A 20,799-nucleotide genomic window follows, 5' to 3' on the forward strand; every position below is an offset into this window, starting at 1 on the left:
CCGGGTCCCGCCCCATCGTGGCCAGGCTAGCGGCTCGCGGCTCGGCGCTTCCGCTTCCGGTGCTGTCTGTGGCGGCGCGCGAGACAGCTATGGCGGCCGGTGGCGTTGATCCGCGGGCTGGCGACGTCGAGGAGGACGCTTCACAGCTCATCTTTCCCAAAGGTGAGGTGAGGTGATGCGGGGCTATCTCTAATCATCGGTCGCTTCTCGCTGAATTCCTGGCCTCAGCGGACGGCCGGGGTCCATCCCGGCGCGGCGTGGAGCTGGGGGAAGGGGGACCCTGGCCCTGGAAGGATCCTGGTCGGGCACCGGCGGACCCTGGCGTCGCGGCTTCCACGCTCCCATCCCTGGAATGCTCGGCGCCCACTGGCATTTGCCCCTGCCGGGCCTCCTGCTGCCTGTGTTAGGTGCACTAGTGTCTTTTACCCGGGAACAGACTGCCATCTGCTGCCTCGCAGGGTGCATACCAGCAGGAAGCTGGAATCAGCAGTGGAGCCAGAACCAAATCCAATATTGGATGCTGCACGGGACTTGGGTTTCCCAAAGTAGCATCTGAACCACGGTACCTTCGTTTTGTACTAGAGAGAAAAATGTATGGTGTAAGAAGACCACTCAAGGGGCTGCGCCGTGGCTCACTTGGTTAATCCTCTGCTGCGGCGCCGGCATCCATATGGGCACTGGGTTCTAGTCTCGGTTGCTCCTCTTCCAGTTCAGCTCTCTGCTGTGGCCCGGGAAGGCAGTGGAGGATGGCCCAGGTGATTGGGCCCTGCACCCGCGTCGGACACCAGGAAGAAGCACCTGGCTTCGGTCGGCGCAGCTCCAGCCGTGGCAGCCATTTAGGGGGTGAACCAACGGAAGGAAGACCTTTCTCTCTCTCTCACTCTGTCTCACTCTTATCTGTCAAATAAATTAAAAAAAAAAAAAAAAGACCACTTAAACAAGCCACTCGTAAACCATTAATGACTGTAGTGCAGGAACCTCAAGAGAATTTCCAGGTGACTTACTGACCAAAGAATCATTTTAAGTTATTTGTGACCGCCATTTTTAAAATAGCTGCACTGGGGCAACATGTAGGTCCCTGATTTCACCTAGAAAATAATGAGTTTAGCCTTAGGGAGAAATATTGAAGCCTTCCTCTCCATAGTGTTTTCTTTTTTTAGATTTATTTGTTTACTTGACAGAGTGAGAATGAGAGCAGGAGGGAGAGAGAGAGATCAGAATCGCTCTTTCATCCACTGGTTCACTCCCCAGAAGGTCATCATGGCTGGGGCTGGGTCAGGTTGAAGCCAGGAACCAGGAACCCTATCTGGTCTCCCACGTGGATGGCAGGGGGCCAGTCTGTTGAAGTAGAATCCTGGAAATGTTTCTCAGGGGCTTGGTGGTATCACACACTCTTTGCCTAAGCCACTCCAATCAGCCAGTTTGGCTTTTTCTTTCTCTTTTCTTTTGTTTGGGGGGGTGGGGTGGGGTGTATGTTGTGGAAAGGCAGAGAGACAGCTGCCATCCACTGATTGGTTCCCCAGATGCCCACAGTGGCAGAGCTGGGCTGGGTCACCAAGAGCTGGGACTGCAATAAAGGTCTCCCACATGGGCGGGAGGGACCCAACTGCTTGAACCATCAGTTCTGCCTCCCAGGGTCTGCGTTAGCAGGAAGTTATAAATCTGCAGCTGGAACCTGAACCCAGGTCCAGGTGTGCTCATGTGGGATGAAGGCATCTTCCCTGCTAGGGCAAACACATGCCCTTTCCTTGACTGAAGAAAGTGAGGGTAGTGTGTAAGTAGTACTTGGGCATTGCCTTAGTGAGGAATGGGAATGAATGACTAGTCTCTGCTGTCCTGACATTCCATTCCCATTACTTTTGTTGTTAAATTAATTTATTTGGGAGCTGGCGCTGTGGGGCAGTGGGTTAATGCCCTGGCCTGAAGCATCGGCATCCCATATGGGCGCCGGTTCGAGACCTGGCTTCTCCACATTCCATCCAGCTCTCTGCTATGGCCTGGGAAAACAGTGGGAAAACATGGCCCAGGTCCTTGTGCCCTGTGCCCATGTGGGAGACCGGGGAGAAGCTCCTGGTTCTTGGCTTTGGATCGGCACAGCTCCGGCTGTTGCAGCCATCTGGGGAGTGAACCAGCGGATGGAAGACCTCTCTCTCTCTCTTCTCTCTCTGCCTCTCTTCTCTCTGTGTAACTCTGACTTTCAATTAAAATAAAAATCTTTAAAAAAATTAATTTATTTGAAAAGCAGAGTGACAGAGACAGGAGAGACATCTTGTGTTCCCTGTCCTCCCCCAGATGGCTGCAACAGCCAGAGCTGGGCCAGGCTAAAGCCAGGAGCCAAGAACTCCATCCGTGTCTCCCGTGTGGGTGGCACGAATTCAAATAGTTGAGCCATCACCCAGGTGCATTAGCAGGGAGCTGGCTTGGAAGTGGAGTAGCTGGCAGTCTGATTTGGGATGCTGGCTCCAAGCAATGGCTTAGTCTGCTGTGCTGCAAGTGCCAACCCTATCCCATTGCATTCACAAATAGATGTGGCTTAGTGCAGAAGCAGAGGCTTCTCTAACTTTGTTTGATTTCCATTTATTTTTTAATGAAAATTTATTTATTTATTTGAAAGGCAAAGTTAGAGTGTGAGATCTTCCATCCACTGGTTTATTTCCCAGATGGCCGCAATGGCCGGAGCTGGGCCAGTCTGAAGCCAGGAGCTTCTTCCAGGTCTCCCATGTGGGTTCAGGGGCCCAAGGACTTTGGCCATCCTCTGCTGTTTTTCTCAGGCCATTCTCAGGGAGCTGGATCAGAAGCAGGAGCAGCTGGAACTCAGACCTGCCCCCATATGGGATGCTGGCACTGCAGGCAGTGGCTTTACCTGCTACTAGATTAGTCCCAGCTGGGGTGCCAGTGCCGCAGGCGGAGGATTAGCTAGTGAGCCGCGGCGCCGGCCTTAATTCCCATTTTCTAAGGCTGAATTAATACTGCAGCCTCAGAAGCTGAAATCAGCTAATTAGCTGCTGCTGCTTTTTCTCTTTTAAAAAAGATTTTTTATCTATTTGAAAGAGTTACAGAGAGGTGGAAACAGAGAGAGAGAGAGAGAGAGGTCTTCTGTCTGCTGGTTCACTCCGCAAATAGCCTCAACAGCCAGGCTGGAGCTGAGCCTATCCAAAGCCAGGAGCTAGGAGCTTCTTCCAGGTCTCCCTCTTGGGTGCCAGGGCCTAAGCACGTGGGCAATACTCCTGCTTTCCAAGGCGCATTAGCAGGGAGCTGGATTGGAAGTGGAGCATCCAGTGCCCATGTTGCTGGCACTGCTGACCAGAGTTTTAACCCACTGCACCACAGCGCCTGCCCTTGCTTTCTCTTATTTTGCCTATGTCACTTGTTACTGTCATTTCAGAGTTTTGTGGTCATATAGTCCTAATGGTTAATGTCTTCTTGTCTTCTCACTGCTGTGAGGCAGCAATAGCTCTTCACTTGTGCTTAATCCCCTCAGAGGGTTGAGGATGACAAGAGCTAAAGTTTTTGGTTTTGCAGTAAGTATTCAGTGTGGTGTATCCCCGTGATAAGCCAGTGGGCTGAAGAATAACATGCAGTGAGAGTCTTGTTCCAGTTCTGTTCCCTGCAGGCAGAAAATACCTTTGAGTGTCCTATTCAGTATACCTTTCACATACAAATGCTGTTGCCTTCATGTGGACCATCCGTGTGGTGAAAGGGGAGTGAGGCTCTTGGCACTTGACTTCTTGAGTCAGGTGTTTCTTAGCAGGAGTTTCTGATGGCGGTGTTAGTGATTTCCCAGAAATAAACATAACTGTATCTCATGGAAATGCCGAGGTACAAGTAATTTTAGATTCTTCTCACTGTTGCTTCCTCTCTTTCAGTATGGGATTATAAACATGAATTTGTGTTCACTCTTGACTCCTACTGTAGGAGTTCTCTTACTCATTGGTAAGGGAACAGCAGATAACCAGCTCTAATAATACTTTCAGATAAATATTGGGAACATATGCTAGTGTGGGAACATAAGGGAAAAATGATTATTTTTAAAGATGTATTTATTTTATTTGAAAAGTAGAGGCAGAGGGAGAGACAGAGAGAGAGGGAGAGAGAGAGAGAGACACCATCTGCTGGTTCACTCCCCAAATGGCCACAATGGCCAGGGCAGACCCGAACCAAAGCCAGGAACCAGGAGTATCACCCAGCACTTGGACTATCTTCTGCTGCTTTTTTAGGCAGATTAACAGGAGCTGGACTGGAAGTGGAGCAGCTGGGACTAAAACTGTTGACCATGAAGGTTCCTGGCATCACAGGTGGTGTCATAACCTGCTGCACCCCAACTCTGGCCCAAGGGAAAAATTCTAATAGATTTGTACAGATACAAAAATAGAACTAAGGGGACCTTATAAATTATGGATAGCTTGATAGTGCTTATTAACATACAACAATTGTTTAAGTTTATTTTTAAAGATTTATTTATTTGAAAGGCAGAGTTATGGAGAGGCAGAAGCAGAGAGAGGTCCTCCATCCTCTGGTTCACTCACCAAATGGCTGCAGCATCCGGAACTGGGCTGATCCAGAGCCAGGAGTCTGCCCGGTCTCCCACACAGGTGCAGAGGATCAAGAACTTGGGCCATCCTATACTGCTTACTGCTTTCCCAGGCCATAGCAGAGAGCTGGATCGAAAATGGAGCAGCTAGGAGTTGATGCAGCACCCATACGGGATGCTGGCGCCGCAGGCAGAGGCTTAACCCATTATGCCACAGTGCCAGTCCTAACAATTGTTTTTATTTATTTTTAAAGATTTATTTATTTATTTGAGTTGCACAGAGAGAGGAGAGGCAGAGAGAGAGAAAGAGGTCTTTTTTTTTAACTTTTATTTAATGAATATAAATTTCCAAAGTACAGCTTATGGATTACAATGGCTTCCCCCCCATAACGTCCCTCCCACCCGCAACCCTCCCCTTTCCCACTCCCTCTCCTCTTCCATTCACATCAGGATTCATTTTCGATTCTCTTTATATACAGAAGATCAGTTTAGCATACATTAAGTAAAGATGAGAAAGAGGTCTTTCATCCGATGGTTCACTCCCCAAATAGCCGCAATGGCCAGAGCTGTGCCGGTCGAAGCCAGGAGCTTTTTTCGGGTCTCCCACGCGGGTGCAGGGGCCCGAGGACTTGGGCCATCTTCTACTTCTTTCCCAGGGCGTAGCAGAGAGCTGGATTGGAAGCAGAGCAGCTAGGTCTCAAACCGGCGCCCATATGGGATGCTGGCACTTCAGGCCAGGGTGTTAACACGTTGCACCACAGTGCTAGGCCCCAACAATTGTTTTTTTTTTTTTTTTTTTTTTTTTTTTTATTTTTTTGACAGGCAGAGTGGACAGTGAGAGAGAGAGACAGAGAGAAAGGTCTTCCTTTGCCGTTGGTTCACCCTCCAATGGCCGCCGCGGCCGGCGCGCTGCGGCCGGCGCACCGCGCTGATCCGATGGCAGGAGCCAGGAGCCAGGTGCTTTTCCTGGTCTCCCATGGGGTGCAGGGCCCAAGCACCTGGGCCATCCTCCACTGCACTCCCTGGCCACAGCAGAGGGCTGGCCTGGAAGAGGGGCAACCGGGACAGAATCCGGCGCCCCGACCGGGACTAGAACCCGGTGTGCCGGCGCCGCTAGGCGGAGGATTAGCCTAGTGAGCCGCGGCGCCGGCCCCAACAATTGTTTTTAAATTTTACTTTTATTTGAAATGCACAGAAGGCGATATATTCCCTCTGTTCACTTCCCCAAATGCTTACAAGGGCCCTCGGTTGACAGCCCAAGCTAGGAACTGGGAATGTAATCTAGGTCTCCTATGTAGGGTAGCAAAGACTCAGTTACTGCCAACTCTGCTGCCCCCAAGGATCCTCATTGGCAGGAAGCTGTAGCAAGGCATAGAGCTGGGTATCAAGCCCAGGCACTCTGATTTGGGACATAGGTATTCTAGCCAGAATCTTAACTGTTTTAGGTCAAACACCTGCCCACACCATCAATTCTTAAAATTGGGAGTACATTAGCATTATAGAAATATAAAGATTATGAACTCATATGGGCCAGAGGAAAATAATTGTTCGTGTGGTCCATTTTGAAATCAGTAGCTTGGGGGCCAGTGTTGTGGCATAGTGGGTAAAGCTGCTGCCTGCAATGCCAGCATCCTATATGAGCACCGGTTTGAGTCCCAGCTGCTCCACTTCTTTTTTTTTTTTTTTTTTTTTTTTGACAGGCAGAGTGGACAGTGAGAGAGAGAGACAGAGAGAGAAAGGTCTTCCTTTGCCGTTGGTTCACCCTCCAATGGCCGCCCCTGCAGCCGGCGCACCGCACTGATCCGATGGCAGGAGCCAGGAGCCAGGTGCTTTTCCTGGTCTCCCATGGGGTGCAGGGCCCAAGCACCTGGGCCATCCTCCACTGCACTCCCTGGCCATAGCAGAGAGCTGGCCTGGAAGAGGGGCAACCAGGACAGAATCCGGCGCCCCGACCGGGACTAGAACCCGGTGTGCCGGCGCTGCAAGGTGGAGGATTAGCCTATTGAGCCACGGCGCCGGCCTGCTCCACTTCTGATCCAACTCTCTGCTAGTGGCCTGGAAAAAGCAGCAGAAGATGGCGCAAGTGCTTGGGCCCCTGCCAGCCGTATGGGAGATCTGGAAGAGGCTCCTGCCTCCTGGCTTCATGCGGACCATTGTAGCCATCTGGGGAGTGAACCAGCAGATGAAAGATATCACTCTGTAACTCTTTCAAATAAAAACAAATATTATCAGTAGGTTGAGCTTGTCATTTTAGCCTTATGGTTACAACACTCCTGTCCCACGTCAGAGTACCTGAGTTTGGTGCCTGATTTAACTCCTGACTCTAGATCCCTGCTGGTACAGACCCTAGAAAGCAGTGCTGAAGGCCTGATTGGATCCTTGCCACCCATGTGGGAGAACTGGTGCCCATATGTGATGCCGGCGCTGCAAGCAGAAGCTTAACCAACTATGCTACAACAGGTTCTGGTGTTCTGACACGCTGCAGCTTACAACACCAGCATCCCATGTGAGTGCATGTTGAGTCCCGACTGCTACACTTCCGATCTAGCTCCCTGGTAATGCATCTAGGAACAGAAGATGTCCCAAGTGCTTGGGCCCTGGCCACCCATGTGGGAGATCTAGATCTAGCTCTTGGCTTCAGTCTGGCCATTATGGCCATTTGGGGAGTGAGCTAGCAGGTAGAAGATTACTTTCTCTCTTTGTAACTCTGCCTTTCAAATAACTAAATAAATCTTTTTTTTTTTTTTTTTTTTTTTTTGACAGGCAGAGTGGACAGTGAGAGAGAGAGACAGAGAGAAAGGTCTTCCTTTGCCGTTGGTTCACCCTCCAATGGCCGCCGCGGCCGGCGCGCTGCGGCCGGCGCACCGCGCTGATCCAATGGCAGGAGCCAGGAGCTAGGTGCTTTTTCCTGGTCTCCCATGGGGTGCAGGGCCCAAGCACCTGGGCCATCCTCCACTGCACTCCTTGGCCACAGCAGAGGGCTGGCCTGGAAGAGGGGCAACCGGGACAGAATCTGGCGCCCCGACCGGGACTAGAACCCGGTGTGCCGGCGCCGCTAGGCGGAGGATTAGCCTAGTGAGCCGCGGCGCCGGCCCTAAATAAATCTTTAAGCAAAAAATCATTAAGTAGCCTCATGAGGGTAATAACGTGTTGTTTAATAGCACGTCTAGATCAAGTTCTTTGGTGTCAGAAATGGTATAGAGGGCTGTCTGGCATTATGGTGCCCTAGGTTAAGCTTGTGCTGGAATGCTTTCCTCCCATATCAGAGTGCTGGTTCAGGTCCCGTCTGCTCCTCTTTCCATCTGACTTCCTGCTAATGCATCCTGGGAGGCAGTGGATGATGGCTGAATTTCTTGAGCCCCTGCTACCTGTGTGGGAGACCTGGATGGAGTTCTGTGTTCCTGTCTTTGGTTTGTCCCAACCCTAGCTGTTGCAAGCCTTTGGGGGATGAATAAACCTGCAGGTGGAAATTCTCTCTCTCTCTCTCTCTCTCTTTCTCCCTTGATATGCCTTGGAAATAGATGAAAAATAAAACAAACATTAAAAAAACTATCTAGCCAAGTTATAGTATGTCATGAACTCCATTCTGCCTTGTGGTACATGAGTGTGGAGGAAAGTAAAGATGTGGAATGAGAAGCCCCCAGATTTCTGCAGGGGTAGAGATACTCAAATGCAAAGTGAACATTTAGGAGGGTGGCACTGTGGTGCAGCTGGATAAAGTGCCTGCCTGCAACGCCAGCATCCCATATAGGCGCTGGTTCAAGGCCCAGCTGCTCCACTTCCCTATTAATGCACCTGGGAAAGCAGTGGAGCATGGTCCAAGTCCTTGGGCCCCTGCACCCACGTGGGAGACCCAGAAGAAGCTCCTGGCTTCAGATTGGCTCAGCTCTAGCTGTTGCGGCTGTTCAGGGAGCGGACTAGTAGATGGAAGACAACTCTCTCTGTCTCCGCCTCTCTCTCTAACTCTGTGTTTCAAATAAATCTCTCTCTCTTTTTTAAAGGTTTGTTTATTTATTTATTTGAAAGAGTTACATAGAGAGAGAAGGACTTGAGCCATCTTCTACTGCTTTCCCAGGTCATAGCTGAGAGCTGGATTGGAAGTGGAGCAGCCTGGACTTGAACCAGCACCCATATGGGATGCCAGCACTGCAGGTAGTGGCTTTACCTGCTACACCACAGCACCGGCCCCAAATAAATAAATCTTAAAAAAACACGAACATTTAGAAGCATACCTTTGAACGAATATTTTCTCTTTTAGAAAATATTTAATTTTTTAAAAAAGATTTATGTATTTGAAAGGCAGAGACACACAGAAAGAAAGAGATCTTTTATGCTATATTACTCTCTAGATGGCCACAATGGCTGGGCTTGGCTGAAGCCAGGAGGCTGGAACTCCATCTTAGTTTCCATGTGAGTGGCAAGGGCCCAACCACTTGCGCCATCTTCCCTTGCTTTCCCAAGGCAAATTAGCAGGGAGCTGGATTGGAAGCAGAGCAGCCAGGACTTGAACTTATGCCTGGCTTAACCTGCTGTACCACAACCTGGCTTTAGGATTTAGTGATTTTTTTTTTTTTTTTTTTTGGACAGGCAGAGTGGACAGTGAGAGAGAGAGACAGAAAGGCCTTCCCTTGCCGTTGGTTCACCTTCCAATGGCCGCCGTGGCCAGTGCGCTGCGGCCGGCGCACCACGCTGATCCAATGGCAGAAGCCAGGTACTTATCCTGGTCTGCCATGCGGGTGCAGGGCGCAAGTACTTGGGCCATCCTCCACTGCACTCCCGGGCCACAGCAGAGGGCTGGCCTGGAAGAGGGGCAACCGGGACAGAATCTGGCGCCCCGACCGGGACTAGAACCCGGTGTGCCGGCGCCGGCGGATTTAGTGCTTTGAAAGGCAGAGGAAGACACGGACATCTTCCATCTACTGGTTCACTCCCCAAATGCCTGCAGTAGCCAGAGGTGGACCTGGCTGAAGCCAGGAAGTCCATCCAGGTTGCCCACATGGGTGGCAGAAACCCAAGAACCTGGGCCATCTCCTGCCTCCCCAGTAGGTGTATTAGTAGGAAGCTGGATGGGAAACAGAAGTGGCACTTTGATCCCTGGCAATCTGAGATGAGCTTCTGGCATCCCAAGCGGTGGCTTAACTTCCCTGCCAAAAGGCAGAGAGAGGAAGAGCTTCCATCTGCTGGTTCATTCCCCAAAAGCCTGCAACAATCAGGGCTAGACCTGGCTGAAGCCAGGAGCCTGAACCTCAATTTGGGTCTTCCATGTAGTGGCTGGGACCCAAATTCTTGATCCATCATCTACTACCTCCCAGGGTGTGCATTAGTAGGAAGCTGGAATTAGGAGCGGAGCCTGGGTTTGAACATAGGCACTCAGATAAGGGATGTGGGTGTCCCAAGTGGCTTCTTAAGTGCTGTGCCAAACGCTTGCCCCTGAAGGATTCTTCTCAGCTTACATTTGTGCCTCTGACAGAGTTTGAAACAGCTGAGACACTTCTAAATTCCGAGGTGCATATGCTTCTGGAGCATCGCAAGCAGCAGAACGAGAGTGCAGAGGATGAACAGGAACTCTCGGAGGTCTTCATGAAGACTTTGACCTACACAGCCCGTTTCAGTCGTTTCAAAAACAGAGAGACCATTGCCAGTGTCCGCAGGTGAGTGCTAAAAGAAAGTCTGTTAGTCCAACTTGTTGGACATCTACATGTGTAACATTGTTCACTCTTGCTTTTCCCAACATCATCTGTGAAGGTTTTTGTTTTTTTTTTTTTTTTTTTTTTTTTTAAGATTGATTTATTTAGGGGCCGGTGCTGTGCTGTAGCAGGTAAAGCCTCCACCTGCAGTGCTAACATCAATACTGGTGCCGGTTTCAGTTCCAGCTGCTTCACTTCCCATCCAGCTCTCTGCTAATGTGCCTGGGAAGGCAGTGGAAGATGGCCCAAATGCTTGGGCTCCTGCACCCATGTGGGAGACCCAGAAGAAGCTGCTGGCTCCTGGCTTCCAATTGGCCCAGTTCAGGATGTTGTAGCCATTTGGGGAGTGGACCAGAGGATGGAAGATTCTCTCTCTTTCTCTCTGCCTTTGCCTCTCCCTCTCTGTAACTCCACCTTTCAAATAAGATTTATTTTGTAACTAGAAAGGTGGAGTTACAGAGAGGGAGGGAGGGAGGGAGGGAGGGAGAGAGAGAGAGAGAGGTCTTCCATCTGCTGGTTGAGAGAGAGAGAGAGAGAGAGGTCTTCCATCTGCTGGTTTACTCCCCAAATGGCTGCAACGGCCAGGAATGGGCAAGATTGAAGCCAGGAGCTAGGAACTTTATCTGGGTCTCCCATATGGGTACTGGCGCCCAAACACTTGGGCCTTCTTCCGCTGCCTTCCCAGGCACATAAGCAGAGAGCTGAGTGAGAAATGGAGCAGCCAGGACTCAGAGCAGCATCTGTATGGGATGCTGGGCATTGCACGTGGTGGCTTGTGCTGCTATGCCATGACTCCAACCCCCGTGTGAATTTAATATAAGTAAAGTAACATCATTGTCAAAAAATTTTAATTGTTTATAAGGCCAAAATTATCTTGAGCCACCATCTTTTATACCTAAATCACAGTTTGATAGAATTTAAAGATTTTTAATTAAGCAGATTTACTTATTTTGTGCCTAAAACATCATAGAGATCTTTGCATGGTAATAAATGTAGATCCAGAACATTCTTTCTGGGAGACACAGTGAGGTGCTTGGGCTTAAAGGAGGCTATAGGAAAAACAGCTAGGCCAAATGCCTCCTCCACCCTGGTTTTTTTCTTATCAGAAAGCTGAAGATCATTTCTGAAACTAAATTTACCACAGATGAGCTCTATTTTAAGAGGCAGAGGTGGGGCAACTGCTGTGGCACAGCGGGTAAAGCTGCCGCTTGGGACACCTGCATCCCATATGGGCACCAGTTGGAGTCCCAGGTGCTCCACTTCGGTCCTGCTCTCTGCTAATGCTCTTGAGAAAGCAGTGGAGGATGGCCTTATTTCTTGGGTCCTTGCACCCACGTGGGAAGTTCCTGGAAGAAGTTCCTGGCTCCTGGGTTTGGATCTGCCCAGCTCCAGTGTTATGACCATTTGGGGAGTGAACCAGCAGATGGAAGATCTGTCTCTCAGTAACTCTGCCTTTCAAATAAATAAGTTTTTAAAAGAAAAAAAAAAGAGAAAAGAGGTAGAGTGATGAACATTCAAGACAGTATTTGTGCTGACAGTGTTCCAAACAGGACTTGTATGTTTACTGATTTATTTATTTACTTATTTGAAAGGCAGAGTTACAGAGAGACAGAGGCAGAGAGAGAGAGAGAGAGAGAGAGAGGTCTTCCATCCACTGGTTCACTCCCCAGATGGCTGCAATGGCCAGAGCTGGTCCAATCTGAAGCCAGGAGCCAGGAGTCTCTTCCTGGGTCTCCCATGGGGGTGCAGGGGCCCAGGGACTTGGGCCATCTTCCACTACTCTCCCAGGCCATAGCAGAGAGCTGAATCAGAAGTGGAGCAGCTGGAACTAGAATCAGTGCCTATATGGGATGCTGGCACTGCAGGTGGTGGCTTTTCCTGCTATACCACAGCACCGGCCTCTGTATGTTTAATTAAGATATGTTTCATACACCAGTATGCACAAAATAGGGTAGTCTGTATTCCTATTTAGATAAATTTTAAAGAGAATTTCCTCCCTGTCAAAATACCTATTAAATCGGGAACAGCTAACATTATGTGCTTAATGTAAAATTAAGAGGGGTGGGCGTTTGACCTATCAGTTAAGACGTTAGTTGGGATACTTGCCTTCCATATTGGAGTTCAGTCCCACTTTTTTTTTTTTTTTTTTTTTAAGATTTATTCATTTATTTGAAAGGCAGAGTTACATAGAGGCAGAGAGAGAGGTCTTCCATCTGCTGGTTCACTCTTCAAATGGTCGCAATGGCCAGAGCTGGGTTGATCAGGAGCCAGGAGCCTCCTCCAGGTCTCCCATGCAGGTGCAGAAACCCAAGGACCGGGCCATCTTCCACCACATTCCCAGGCCATAGCAGTGAGCTAAGCTAGATCCAAAGTGGAGCAGCCAGGACTCCCAACTGGCATCCATATAGGATACTGGCACTGTAGGCAGCAACCTCGCACTCTGTGCCACAGCACCAGCCCCCAGTCCCACTTTTAATTCCAGCTTCCTGCTAGTGTGCCCTCTGCAGAGCAGCAGGTCATGGCCCTAGTAGTTGATTTCTGTTACCATGTCACCACTGAGTTCCCAGCTCCCACCTTCCTTCTGGCTGTTGCATGTGAGGAGTGTACCACTGGACAGGAGTTCAATGCCTCTCTTTGTCTGGCTCTCAAATAAGTTAATTTCTTCAAAAAAATTTTTTTGAGATTGATTTATTAAAAGGGCAGAGAGGAAGAGACAGAAATTTTCCATTCACTGGTTCACCTCTCAAATGCCAACAATAGACAAGTCTGGGCCAAGCTTAACGCCAGGAGCCAGGAACCCTGGTCTCCTACCTGAGTTACAGGGACCTGAGTATTTGTACCATCTTCCACTGCCTTCCCAGGCATGTTAGCAGGAAGCTAGATCAGAAACAGAGCACCTAGGACTTAACCCAGTACTCCTTATGAGATGCCTGTGTCACAAGTGGTGGCTTAACCCACCGTGTCACAACGCTGGCCCCTCCCGATAAATAATTTTTTAAAAATTAGTAATATAAGAGTCAAAGAGGTATAGTAGAAAGAATAGTAACAAGAAAATAAATTTCTGGGCAAAAAGTGGTATCGTCTGAGGTATGAAGTAGTTTTTCACAGGTTGTGGCAGGTGCTCCTCTACCTGGTGTGTCTCCTCTCTTTCATCTCTGCCTAAGTTCACTGCAGCTTCCTGTTCTTTAGAGGCAGAAACAGGAAGTAATTTGAAAGTAGAATTCTGCAGCCCACATAACCGTAAAGAGAAGGTTGCAGATGCTTCACGTTTTCTCTTTGCTCCCCACAGTTTTTCTTGTTGATCATTCTTTGATTGGGTTGTTTTGTTTGGATTTTCCTCTCTATGACCAGCTTGCTGCTCCAGAAGAAGCTTCATAAGTTTGAGTTGGCCTGTTTAGCCAACCTTTGTCCAGAGACTGCCGAGGAGTCAAAGGCCCTGATCCCAAGGTTAGTACAGCTGTGAGAAGTTCTATGTGTATTGGATAAATTCCTGCAAACAGAATTGCTGTGTCTAGATGATGTATGCATTTAAACTTTGGAGAGGTATTACCAACACTGAAAATCCTTGTTAATAATGTGTGATGGGGTGCCATTTGCAGCACCTGCATCCATTGTTGGTGATCCCAGGCATTTGACAATAAGAAAATGAGTAAATGGATCATTGTATGGTTATTATTAGTACATCTGTGAAAGAATTAAAGAACTAGAACAGTATGGAATAAGTGCAACATACGCCGAACTAAACTCAGAGAAAATTGCAGAGTGTGTACAGTGCAGCTCCGTTTCTTATAAGTACACAGACAATATTGCATGTTGCTTATGAATACATATAGAATAGAATAAGTGGGGCCGGCACTGTGGCACAGTGGGTTAAGCTGCTGTCTGCAGTGCTGGCATCCCATATGGGTGTTGGTTCGAGTCCTGGTTGTTCCACTTCTAATCCAGCTCCCTGCTCGTATGCCTGGGAAGACGGCAGAGGATGGCAAAGTCTTGGGTCCCCGCACCCATGTGAGAGACTTGGAGGAAGCCTCTGGCTCCTGGCTTTGGCTTGCCCAGCCCTGTCCATTGGGGCCATTTGGGGAGTGAACCAGCAGATGAAGAATCTCTCTCTCTCTGTGTAACTCTGCCTTTCAAATAAATAAATTTTTATAAAAGTCAAAAATGAATAAGAATAAATATATGTGTAGGAAAAATTGATGCCAAATTTAGGATATTGTTGACCTGGGGAAAGGGGAGGGGATTGGACTGAGGGAGCACATGCAGGGCCATCAGTTGTTCCTGTTATGCTTACTAAAGATATGTAAATCAAATAGAGATGTCTGTTAAAAGACTTTTTTGTGCCTTTTATGTGTGTGAAATACTTTCTAATTTTTTTTAACATTTATTTGAATGGTAGAGCAACAGAGAAAGAGAATGAACTTTTCTATCTCTAGTTCACTCCCCAAACAACCAGGTCTGCATCAGGCCTAAGTCAGGAGCCAGTAACTGCATCCTGGTCTCTCATGTGGGTAGCAGGGGCACAAGTCCTTGGGTCATCTGCTACTTTCCTGGGTGCAGGGAGCTGGATCATAAAAGGAGATGCCAGGATGTGTACTTTCACTCTGATGTGGGATGCAGTTGGTGTCGCAAGTGGCAGTGTTGTCCCCACTTTGTAATATTTTCGTAAGGACAAGCAGAAAAGAGAGTTAAAAGGTAAAGCTGGCCGGTGCCGCGGCTCACTAGGCTAATCCTGCGCCTGCAGCGCCGGCACCCTGGGTTCTAGTCTCAGTTGGGGCACCGGTTCTATCCCGGTTGCTCCTCTTCCAGTCCAGCTCTCTGCTGTGGCCTGGAAGGGCAGTGGAGGATGGCCCAAGTGCTTGGGCCCCTGCACCTGTATGGGAGACCAGGAGGAAGCACCTGGCTCCTGGCTTCGGATTGGTGCAGCGTGCCGGCCGCAGCAGCCATTTGGGGGGTGAACCAATGGAAAAGGAAGACTTTTCTCTCTGTTTCTCTCTAACTCTGCCTGTCAAAAAAACCCAAAAAGGTAAAGCTGTTGGAAGTATGGGCAGTCACATTTCAAGGAGGCCTGTGGGAAATTTGCCAGTCATTCATTTTCATTTCTTTGTATTTTTTTTTTCTTCATTGTAGCCTGGAGGGGCGATTTGAAGATGAGGAGCTGCAACAAATTCTTGATGATATTCAGACAAAGCGCAGCTTTCAGTATTAATCTCCAGACTTCTCGGCTGCTGGAGGGAACCACATGCCCAGCACAGCATCACCTTCCCTGGGTCTGGGGTGTCTTGCACAGAAATGCCACTACATTTCCTCTGGAGAGCACAGCCCAGGATTGGTTCAGGTTGCTGTTGAAATGTGACTGTTAGACCAGGATGAGCACATAGTCTTGGCGTGGCTTTCTAGGGCACCTGGCTTTCTGTGCCAGGAAGAGGGTAGGGGTGAGGTATAAGCTGTTGACTGCCTCATGCTATGGTTTTGGGCTCCCCTGTAGTTATTTTTACTGTTAATGTTTTCATATTTTAATTTGAATGTGTTGATAGTTTTTAGTAGACTGGGACAAGGACATAGGAAACTTATGTAGGGAGAAAACGGTCTTACCTAGATGTGAAAGGAAGAATGAAACCTGACAGGTGTTCATGGCTGTGAGAGTATTGGCGTCCTTGTGCCTAACCCAGGAGGTGGGAAGCAGTGAGATCTGGGGCACCTGTGCTCAGCGTTATGGGGCCCTGAGCCTTGAGGGACATGGCTCCTTAGCCTGTCTTCTTGAGCTGTCTTGCAGAGGGGATTTGAAGTAAGTGGTTCATTTTGTCGCTGTCACACAAATTAAGATGTTTCTATCATAGGCCCGACTTGGAGTTCTGAAGACTGGGAAGTCAACTTCAGGCATCCAGTCCATGCCTCTGGCTTGATCCTTAGCAACAGGTGTTCCATCATGGCGGGTGGGATGGGAAGGAGGGTTCCTCTCCTGAGCTTCTTCAGTGGAGTCACTCAACCTTAGGCTGGGTTGTAACAAAACATTCTAGAGTTGATTTTTCTGAGGGAAAATAAGCAAGCTTATTTGTATAATTTGAAGGCTTTTCTTTCAGACACTTGCTGGCCATACATGGATTTGTGATGTAAGGATTAAATCAAGGACAGAACAAATTTGGCTTTAAAAGTTGAGGTTGGGCGGGTGAGTGTCATGGTGCAGTGGGTTATCCAGCTGATGGGAGGTGTCTCTGTCTCTTAAATAAGTAGAATAAAGAAATAATTTAAGGTCAGGATACTTTTATGTTAACTACTGGTTAAGGCAAAAATAAAATATTTTTATAAATTCTTTCAGTTTCTGAAATGGCTTCTTGATGACCAATGTTTTTAATCAATGTTGGAAGTTTTTGTTCTTGGGCAGCTTCACTTCCTTCAGCCTCATCTATGTTCTTAATTGTAAAACGTGAATGGTAGTACTTACTGTCTACCATGTGGGTGTTTTAAGATTGGTAAGATTATCCTAAGGAGCCTACAGGTGTCTGACACACAGTATATCCCCGTGTTAGATGTGATTTGTGCCTCTAGCAGGTAAGCAAGTGTAGATGGATGGTGTCAGCTCACTTTATAGAAAGTAGGATGCCAACCCAAACTGAAAACAAACCAAATTACTTGATCCTTAAGTATGCAGAATAATAGAGGCAGTTAGCTGTGCCCCTTGACACCCTATAGAACAGAACAGACCCGGAAGACAGCCCCTTGTTAAGATCCAGGTGTGGGTGCTAGAAGGCAAGAGAGCAGCATGGTCCCACCGTTGTTACTGGCATTCCCACCTGTGAGCTCTCTGAGCATATTAAAATACATGAAGACGGGCGAGTGTCGTGGTGCAGTGGGTTAAGCCACTGTTTGGGATGGCTACATCCCATATCAGAATATCTGCTTTGAGTCTTGGCTACTCCGTGCTTCTGATTCAGTTTGCTGCTCATGTATCCAAGAGGCAGTATTTAATGGCCCAAGTATTTGGGTCCCTGCCAAATAGGAAACCTGAACAGTTATTGGCTCCTAGCTTCAGGCTGGCTTAGCCCTAGCTTTTGACATTTGGGGAATGAACCAGCAGATGGAAGATCCCTCTTCCTCTCTCTGTCACTCTATCTTTCCAATAAAATAAATCTTTCAAAATAAAATTACTCAAACCAAGGAATTACTTGTTAAAGCAACCTCATACCTCCCAGCCATTCTGCTGAGCAGTCTGTTCCTGCAATCCTGAGGCATCTTGTTGTAGAGAGGAGTCGGCAGGAGACCTGGAGAATCCTTAACCATCTGTGAAAACATGGTGAGGCTCACAATACCATATTTGCAAAAGCAAGAAAGTGGAGACACACTGCAAGAAAACAAAAGGATGTGTTGTCAAACCCTTAGTTCACCAGAAAGCTAAGTTAACCAGAAGAACCCTCTCTGAAAATTTTAGAGCTTAGTCTGTACCTGCTGTTAAAATCCCTGAATCCAGGACACTCAGTGATTAATAGAAGCTCATTTCTTAAACAGTTCTGGAAGCTGGGAATTCTATGCTCAAGGCCCTGGTAGCTACCAGCTCCTGCTTCCTGGATAGAACCATACTCTGTCCTCCCAGCAGGGCACTTAGAAGGATGTTCATCTCATTCACGAGGGCTCTGCCAAGACTTGACCATCCCCTAGTGGCTCTATTAATAGTATCACATCAATGATTTCCAACTGAGTCACACTCAGACCATAGCATCCAGGCATTTGGCTTTAGAATGTAATAGAATTGAGGCTTGAGAAATAGCTTGACTAGGTGGGGCTCAAGCATCACTGAACCATTCTTGGTGGTGGCCATTAACGTTTCAAGTTTATATAAACCACTGAAGCCCACAGGGTTTGCCAGTGCTCTGATGTTTTTTCACCTTTTTATTATGAAAAACATTTTTTAAAATATTTATTTGAGAGGTAGAGTTACAGAGAGAGAGGGAGAGACAGAAAGGTCTTCCATCTGCTGGTTCACTCCCCAAATGGCTATAATGGCTGGAGCTGGGCTGATCCGAAAACAGGAGCCAGGAGCTTCTTCCGGGTCTCCCCTGTGGGTACAGGGACCCAAACACTTGGGCCATCCTCTACTGCTTTCCCAGGCAATAGCAGAGAGCTGGATTGGAAAAGGAGCAGCTGGTAGTAGAACAGGTGCCCATATGGGATGCTGGCGCTTCAGGTGGAGGCTTTGTCCCACTATGCCACAGTGCTGGCCCCTATGAAAAATTTTAAACGTGCAGAAAAGCTAGACGAGTATGTTGATCACCTGCATGTTCACACCTAGACTTAAACCATTTGCCGAGGGGCAGGCATTTGGCCGAGCCGTTAAGACAACTCTTGGGACTCCTCCATCCTATACTGGAATGCCTGTGCTTGAATCCCAGCTCCCTCCTCCATTCCAGCTTCCTGCTAATGTGCACCCTGGGAGGAAGCAGATGATGGCTGAAGTACTGGAGCCCTTGCTGCTCACATGGGAGACCTAGATTGTGTTCCAGGCTCTTAGTTTCAATCTGACCCAGCCCTGGCTGTTGGGGGCATTTGGGGAATGAACCAGTGGATGGAAGATCTTTCTCTTTCAGAAAAATGCTAAAAAAGTTAATTAAAAATAGGATACATTTTCAAAATGAAAGACAAAGTGGTAAGGTATAATAAAAGTGAAAATCAGGCCTGTGTTGTGGTGCTGCCCATATGAGTGCCAGTTCAGGTCCCAGCTGCTCCACTTGCAATCTAGCACCCCTATTAATTGGAAAGCAGCAGAAGATGGGTGAAGTCCTTGGGCCCCTGCACCCAAATGGGACACCTAGATGAAGCTCCTGGCTCCTAGTTTGACTTGGTCTAGTGCTGGCTGTTGCAGCCATTTTGGGGGAATGAACCAGCTTCAGTAGACAAAGGTAAAAAAAAGTAAGTGGGTGGCTGTGGCACAGCAGGTTACGCTGCCCTTTGGGACGTCCATATCCTATATGAGTGCCCGCTCCAGTCCTGGCTGCTCTGCTTCTGATCCAGCTTCCTGCTAGCACTTCCTGGGGAGGCAGCAAATGATGGCCCAAGTGCCTCAGTCCCTGCTACCCATCTTGGACACTCCTAAGTACTCAGACCTCTTGGCTTTGGCCTGGCTCATCCCCAGCTGTTATGAACATTTGGGGAGTGAGCCAGCCAATGGAAGACCTTTCTCTTGCTCACTCTGCATTTCAAGTAAATAAATAAATAAGTCTTGGTGTGCTCTTCATTTGTATTGTGATGATTTTGATCTTTAGTGGGCATTGCCTTTACTGTGAAAATGGGTACAACCCAAGTTGTTAAAGTACTGCTGTAGAGGGTTTTGTACTCTCCCAGTGCTGTGGAATATTTCTTACCATTATTTCCCAGTTTGAGGCAGGTCTTGTGGTGCAGTGGGTAAAGCCACATTTGGGATGCCACCATCCCACTTGGGAGTGCCACTTGAGTCCCAGCTTCTCTGCTTTTGATCTAGCTTCCTGCTAATGCACCTGGGAAGTGGCAGACAATGGCTCGAGTACTTGAGTCTCTGCCTCCCAAGTGAGGGATGTCGACTGAGTTCCTGGCACTTGGCTTTGACCTTGCCTTGCCATTCGGGGTGACAACCAGCATATGGAAGATCTCTTTCTGTCTGTCACTCTGCCTTTCAAATAAGTCAGGAAATCTTTAAAAAAATTTTTTTCCTCACGTAGGCATTGTAAATTTGAATTGAAACCCACATCTGGCACAAGTTTCAAATTCTGATTTCTCAGGCGAGTGGTTTTTTTTTTTTTTTTTCCTCTTAGATTCACAGGTCATGGCAAGCATCCTTTTCTCGCTGAACCTGTGAGTAGGATCCTCCCTGGCCTTGAGCAGCCAGCCCTGGCTCATATTTGGGGTCTCAGTGCTATGTTCCTGCAGGCCTATCCTGAAGACCCTCCTAGGAAATCAAACAGGCACCTGCAGCAGCCAGACCTGATGCCACCTCTTGGCCCCATCTGAGGTCACTGCAGTCACACTTTGAAGCCCACCACACTGGCTTTCAGTTCCTACATGGTTTCGCTTTACTTTCTGGATGTTCACTGTGTGTTTGCTCTTTTCAATGGGAGCTAGGGGCTGGGTGGTTCCATCAAGATGGTATTTCTAGGTTTCTGCGTGATGAAAGGTTCACTCAGTGGGAGTGTGAATGCCTAGGTTGGGAGAATTTCGCCTCCCACCTGTCCGTCCACCTTCAGCCCCTGTGAACTCCAGGTTTCCAAGGCTTGTGTCTCCTGCTGGGAGGAGAGCAAGCTGCCCCCTCTGGTTAGCATGTCAGATGAATTCCCGTCTTTGGAGACTTGGCCCAGCTGTTCCCTTCTCTGTCACAATGCCTCTAAAAATGCCCATGAACTCCACAGTTCATGGCTAATGTCTGCACTGTGGCTCAGCCTCATTTCCTTCTGGCTTTCATTAGTTGGATAGATACTGAACCCCTGTTAGCTCTCTCAGACACTGTTCTAGGCTCCAAGGATACAGGGATGGACAAGGCCAGCCAGATTCTCCGTGAGGAAGCTGATGGTTTAGTAAGGGTTGAAATGAAGCAAAGAAGGTAATGGTGGTAATGGAAGA

General features: G+C 48.3%; 1 protein-coding gene and 1 long non-coding RNA gene across 2 annotated transcripts in view; one reads left to right on the forward strand and one right to left on the reverse strand.

The window, feature by feature from the left end:
• On the forward strand, positions 1-16,533 carry POLR2D (RNA polymerase II subunit D). Its single transcript, XM_051849657.2, has 4 exons — positions 1-162; positions 10,002-10,182; positions 13,570-13,665; positions 15,346-16,533. Exons 1-4 carry the CDS (start codon positions 90-92, stop codon positions 15,422-15,424), a joined length of 429 nt encoding a protein of 142 aa, XP_051705617.1. The 5' UTR covers positions 1-89; the 3' UTR covers positions 15,425-16,533.
• Positions 4,847-20,799, reverse strand: part of LOC127491793 (uncharacterized) — a 23,567-nt gene continuing 7,614 nt past the window's right edge. Inside the window, exons 2-3 of the long non-coding RNA XR_007920714.2 lie at positions 17,402-17,557; positions 4,847-5,201 (exon numbers count right to left, since the gene is read on the reverse strand). This is a non-coding gene — a long non-coding RNA (uncharacterized lncRNA). The remainder of the gene's footprint in view (positions 5,202-17,401; positions 17,558-20,799) is intronic.

The sequence above is a fragment of the Oryctolagus cuniculus genome, chromosome 3 (genome assembly GCF_964237555.1).
Source record: "Oryctolagus cuniculus chromosome 3, mOryCun1.1, whole genome shotgun sequence".
Lineage (NCBI taxonomy): Eukaryota > Metazoa > Chordata > Mammalia > Lagomorpha > Leporidae > Oryctolagus > Oryctolagus cuniculus.

What these genes read in the sequence shown, in the direction of transcription:
- POLR2D (XM_051849657.2), top strand. Translation starts at nt 90, where the DNA reads ATGGCGGCCGGTGGCGTTGATCCGCGGGCTGGCGACGTCGAGGAGGAC. An exon ending in ACAGCTCATCTTTCCCAAAG is followed by an intron (nt 163 to 10,001) that starts GTGAGGTGAGGT and finishes TGCCTCTGACAG; the next exon opens with AGTTTGAAACAGCTGAGACA. An exon ending in ACCATTGCCAGTGTCCGCAG is followed by an intron (nt 10,183 to 13,569) that starts GTGAGTGCTAAA and finishes CTCTATGACCAG; the next exon opens with CTTGCTGCTCCAGAAGAAGC.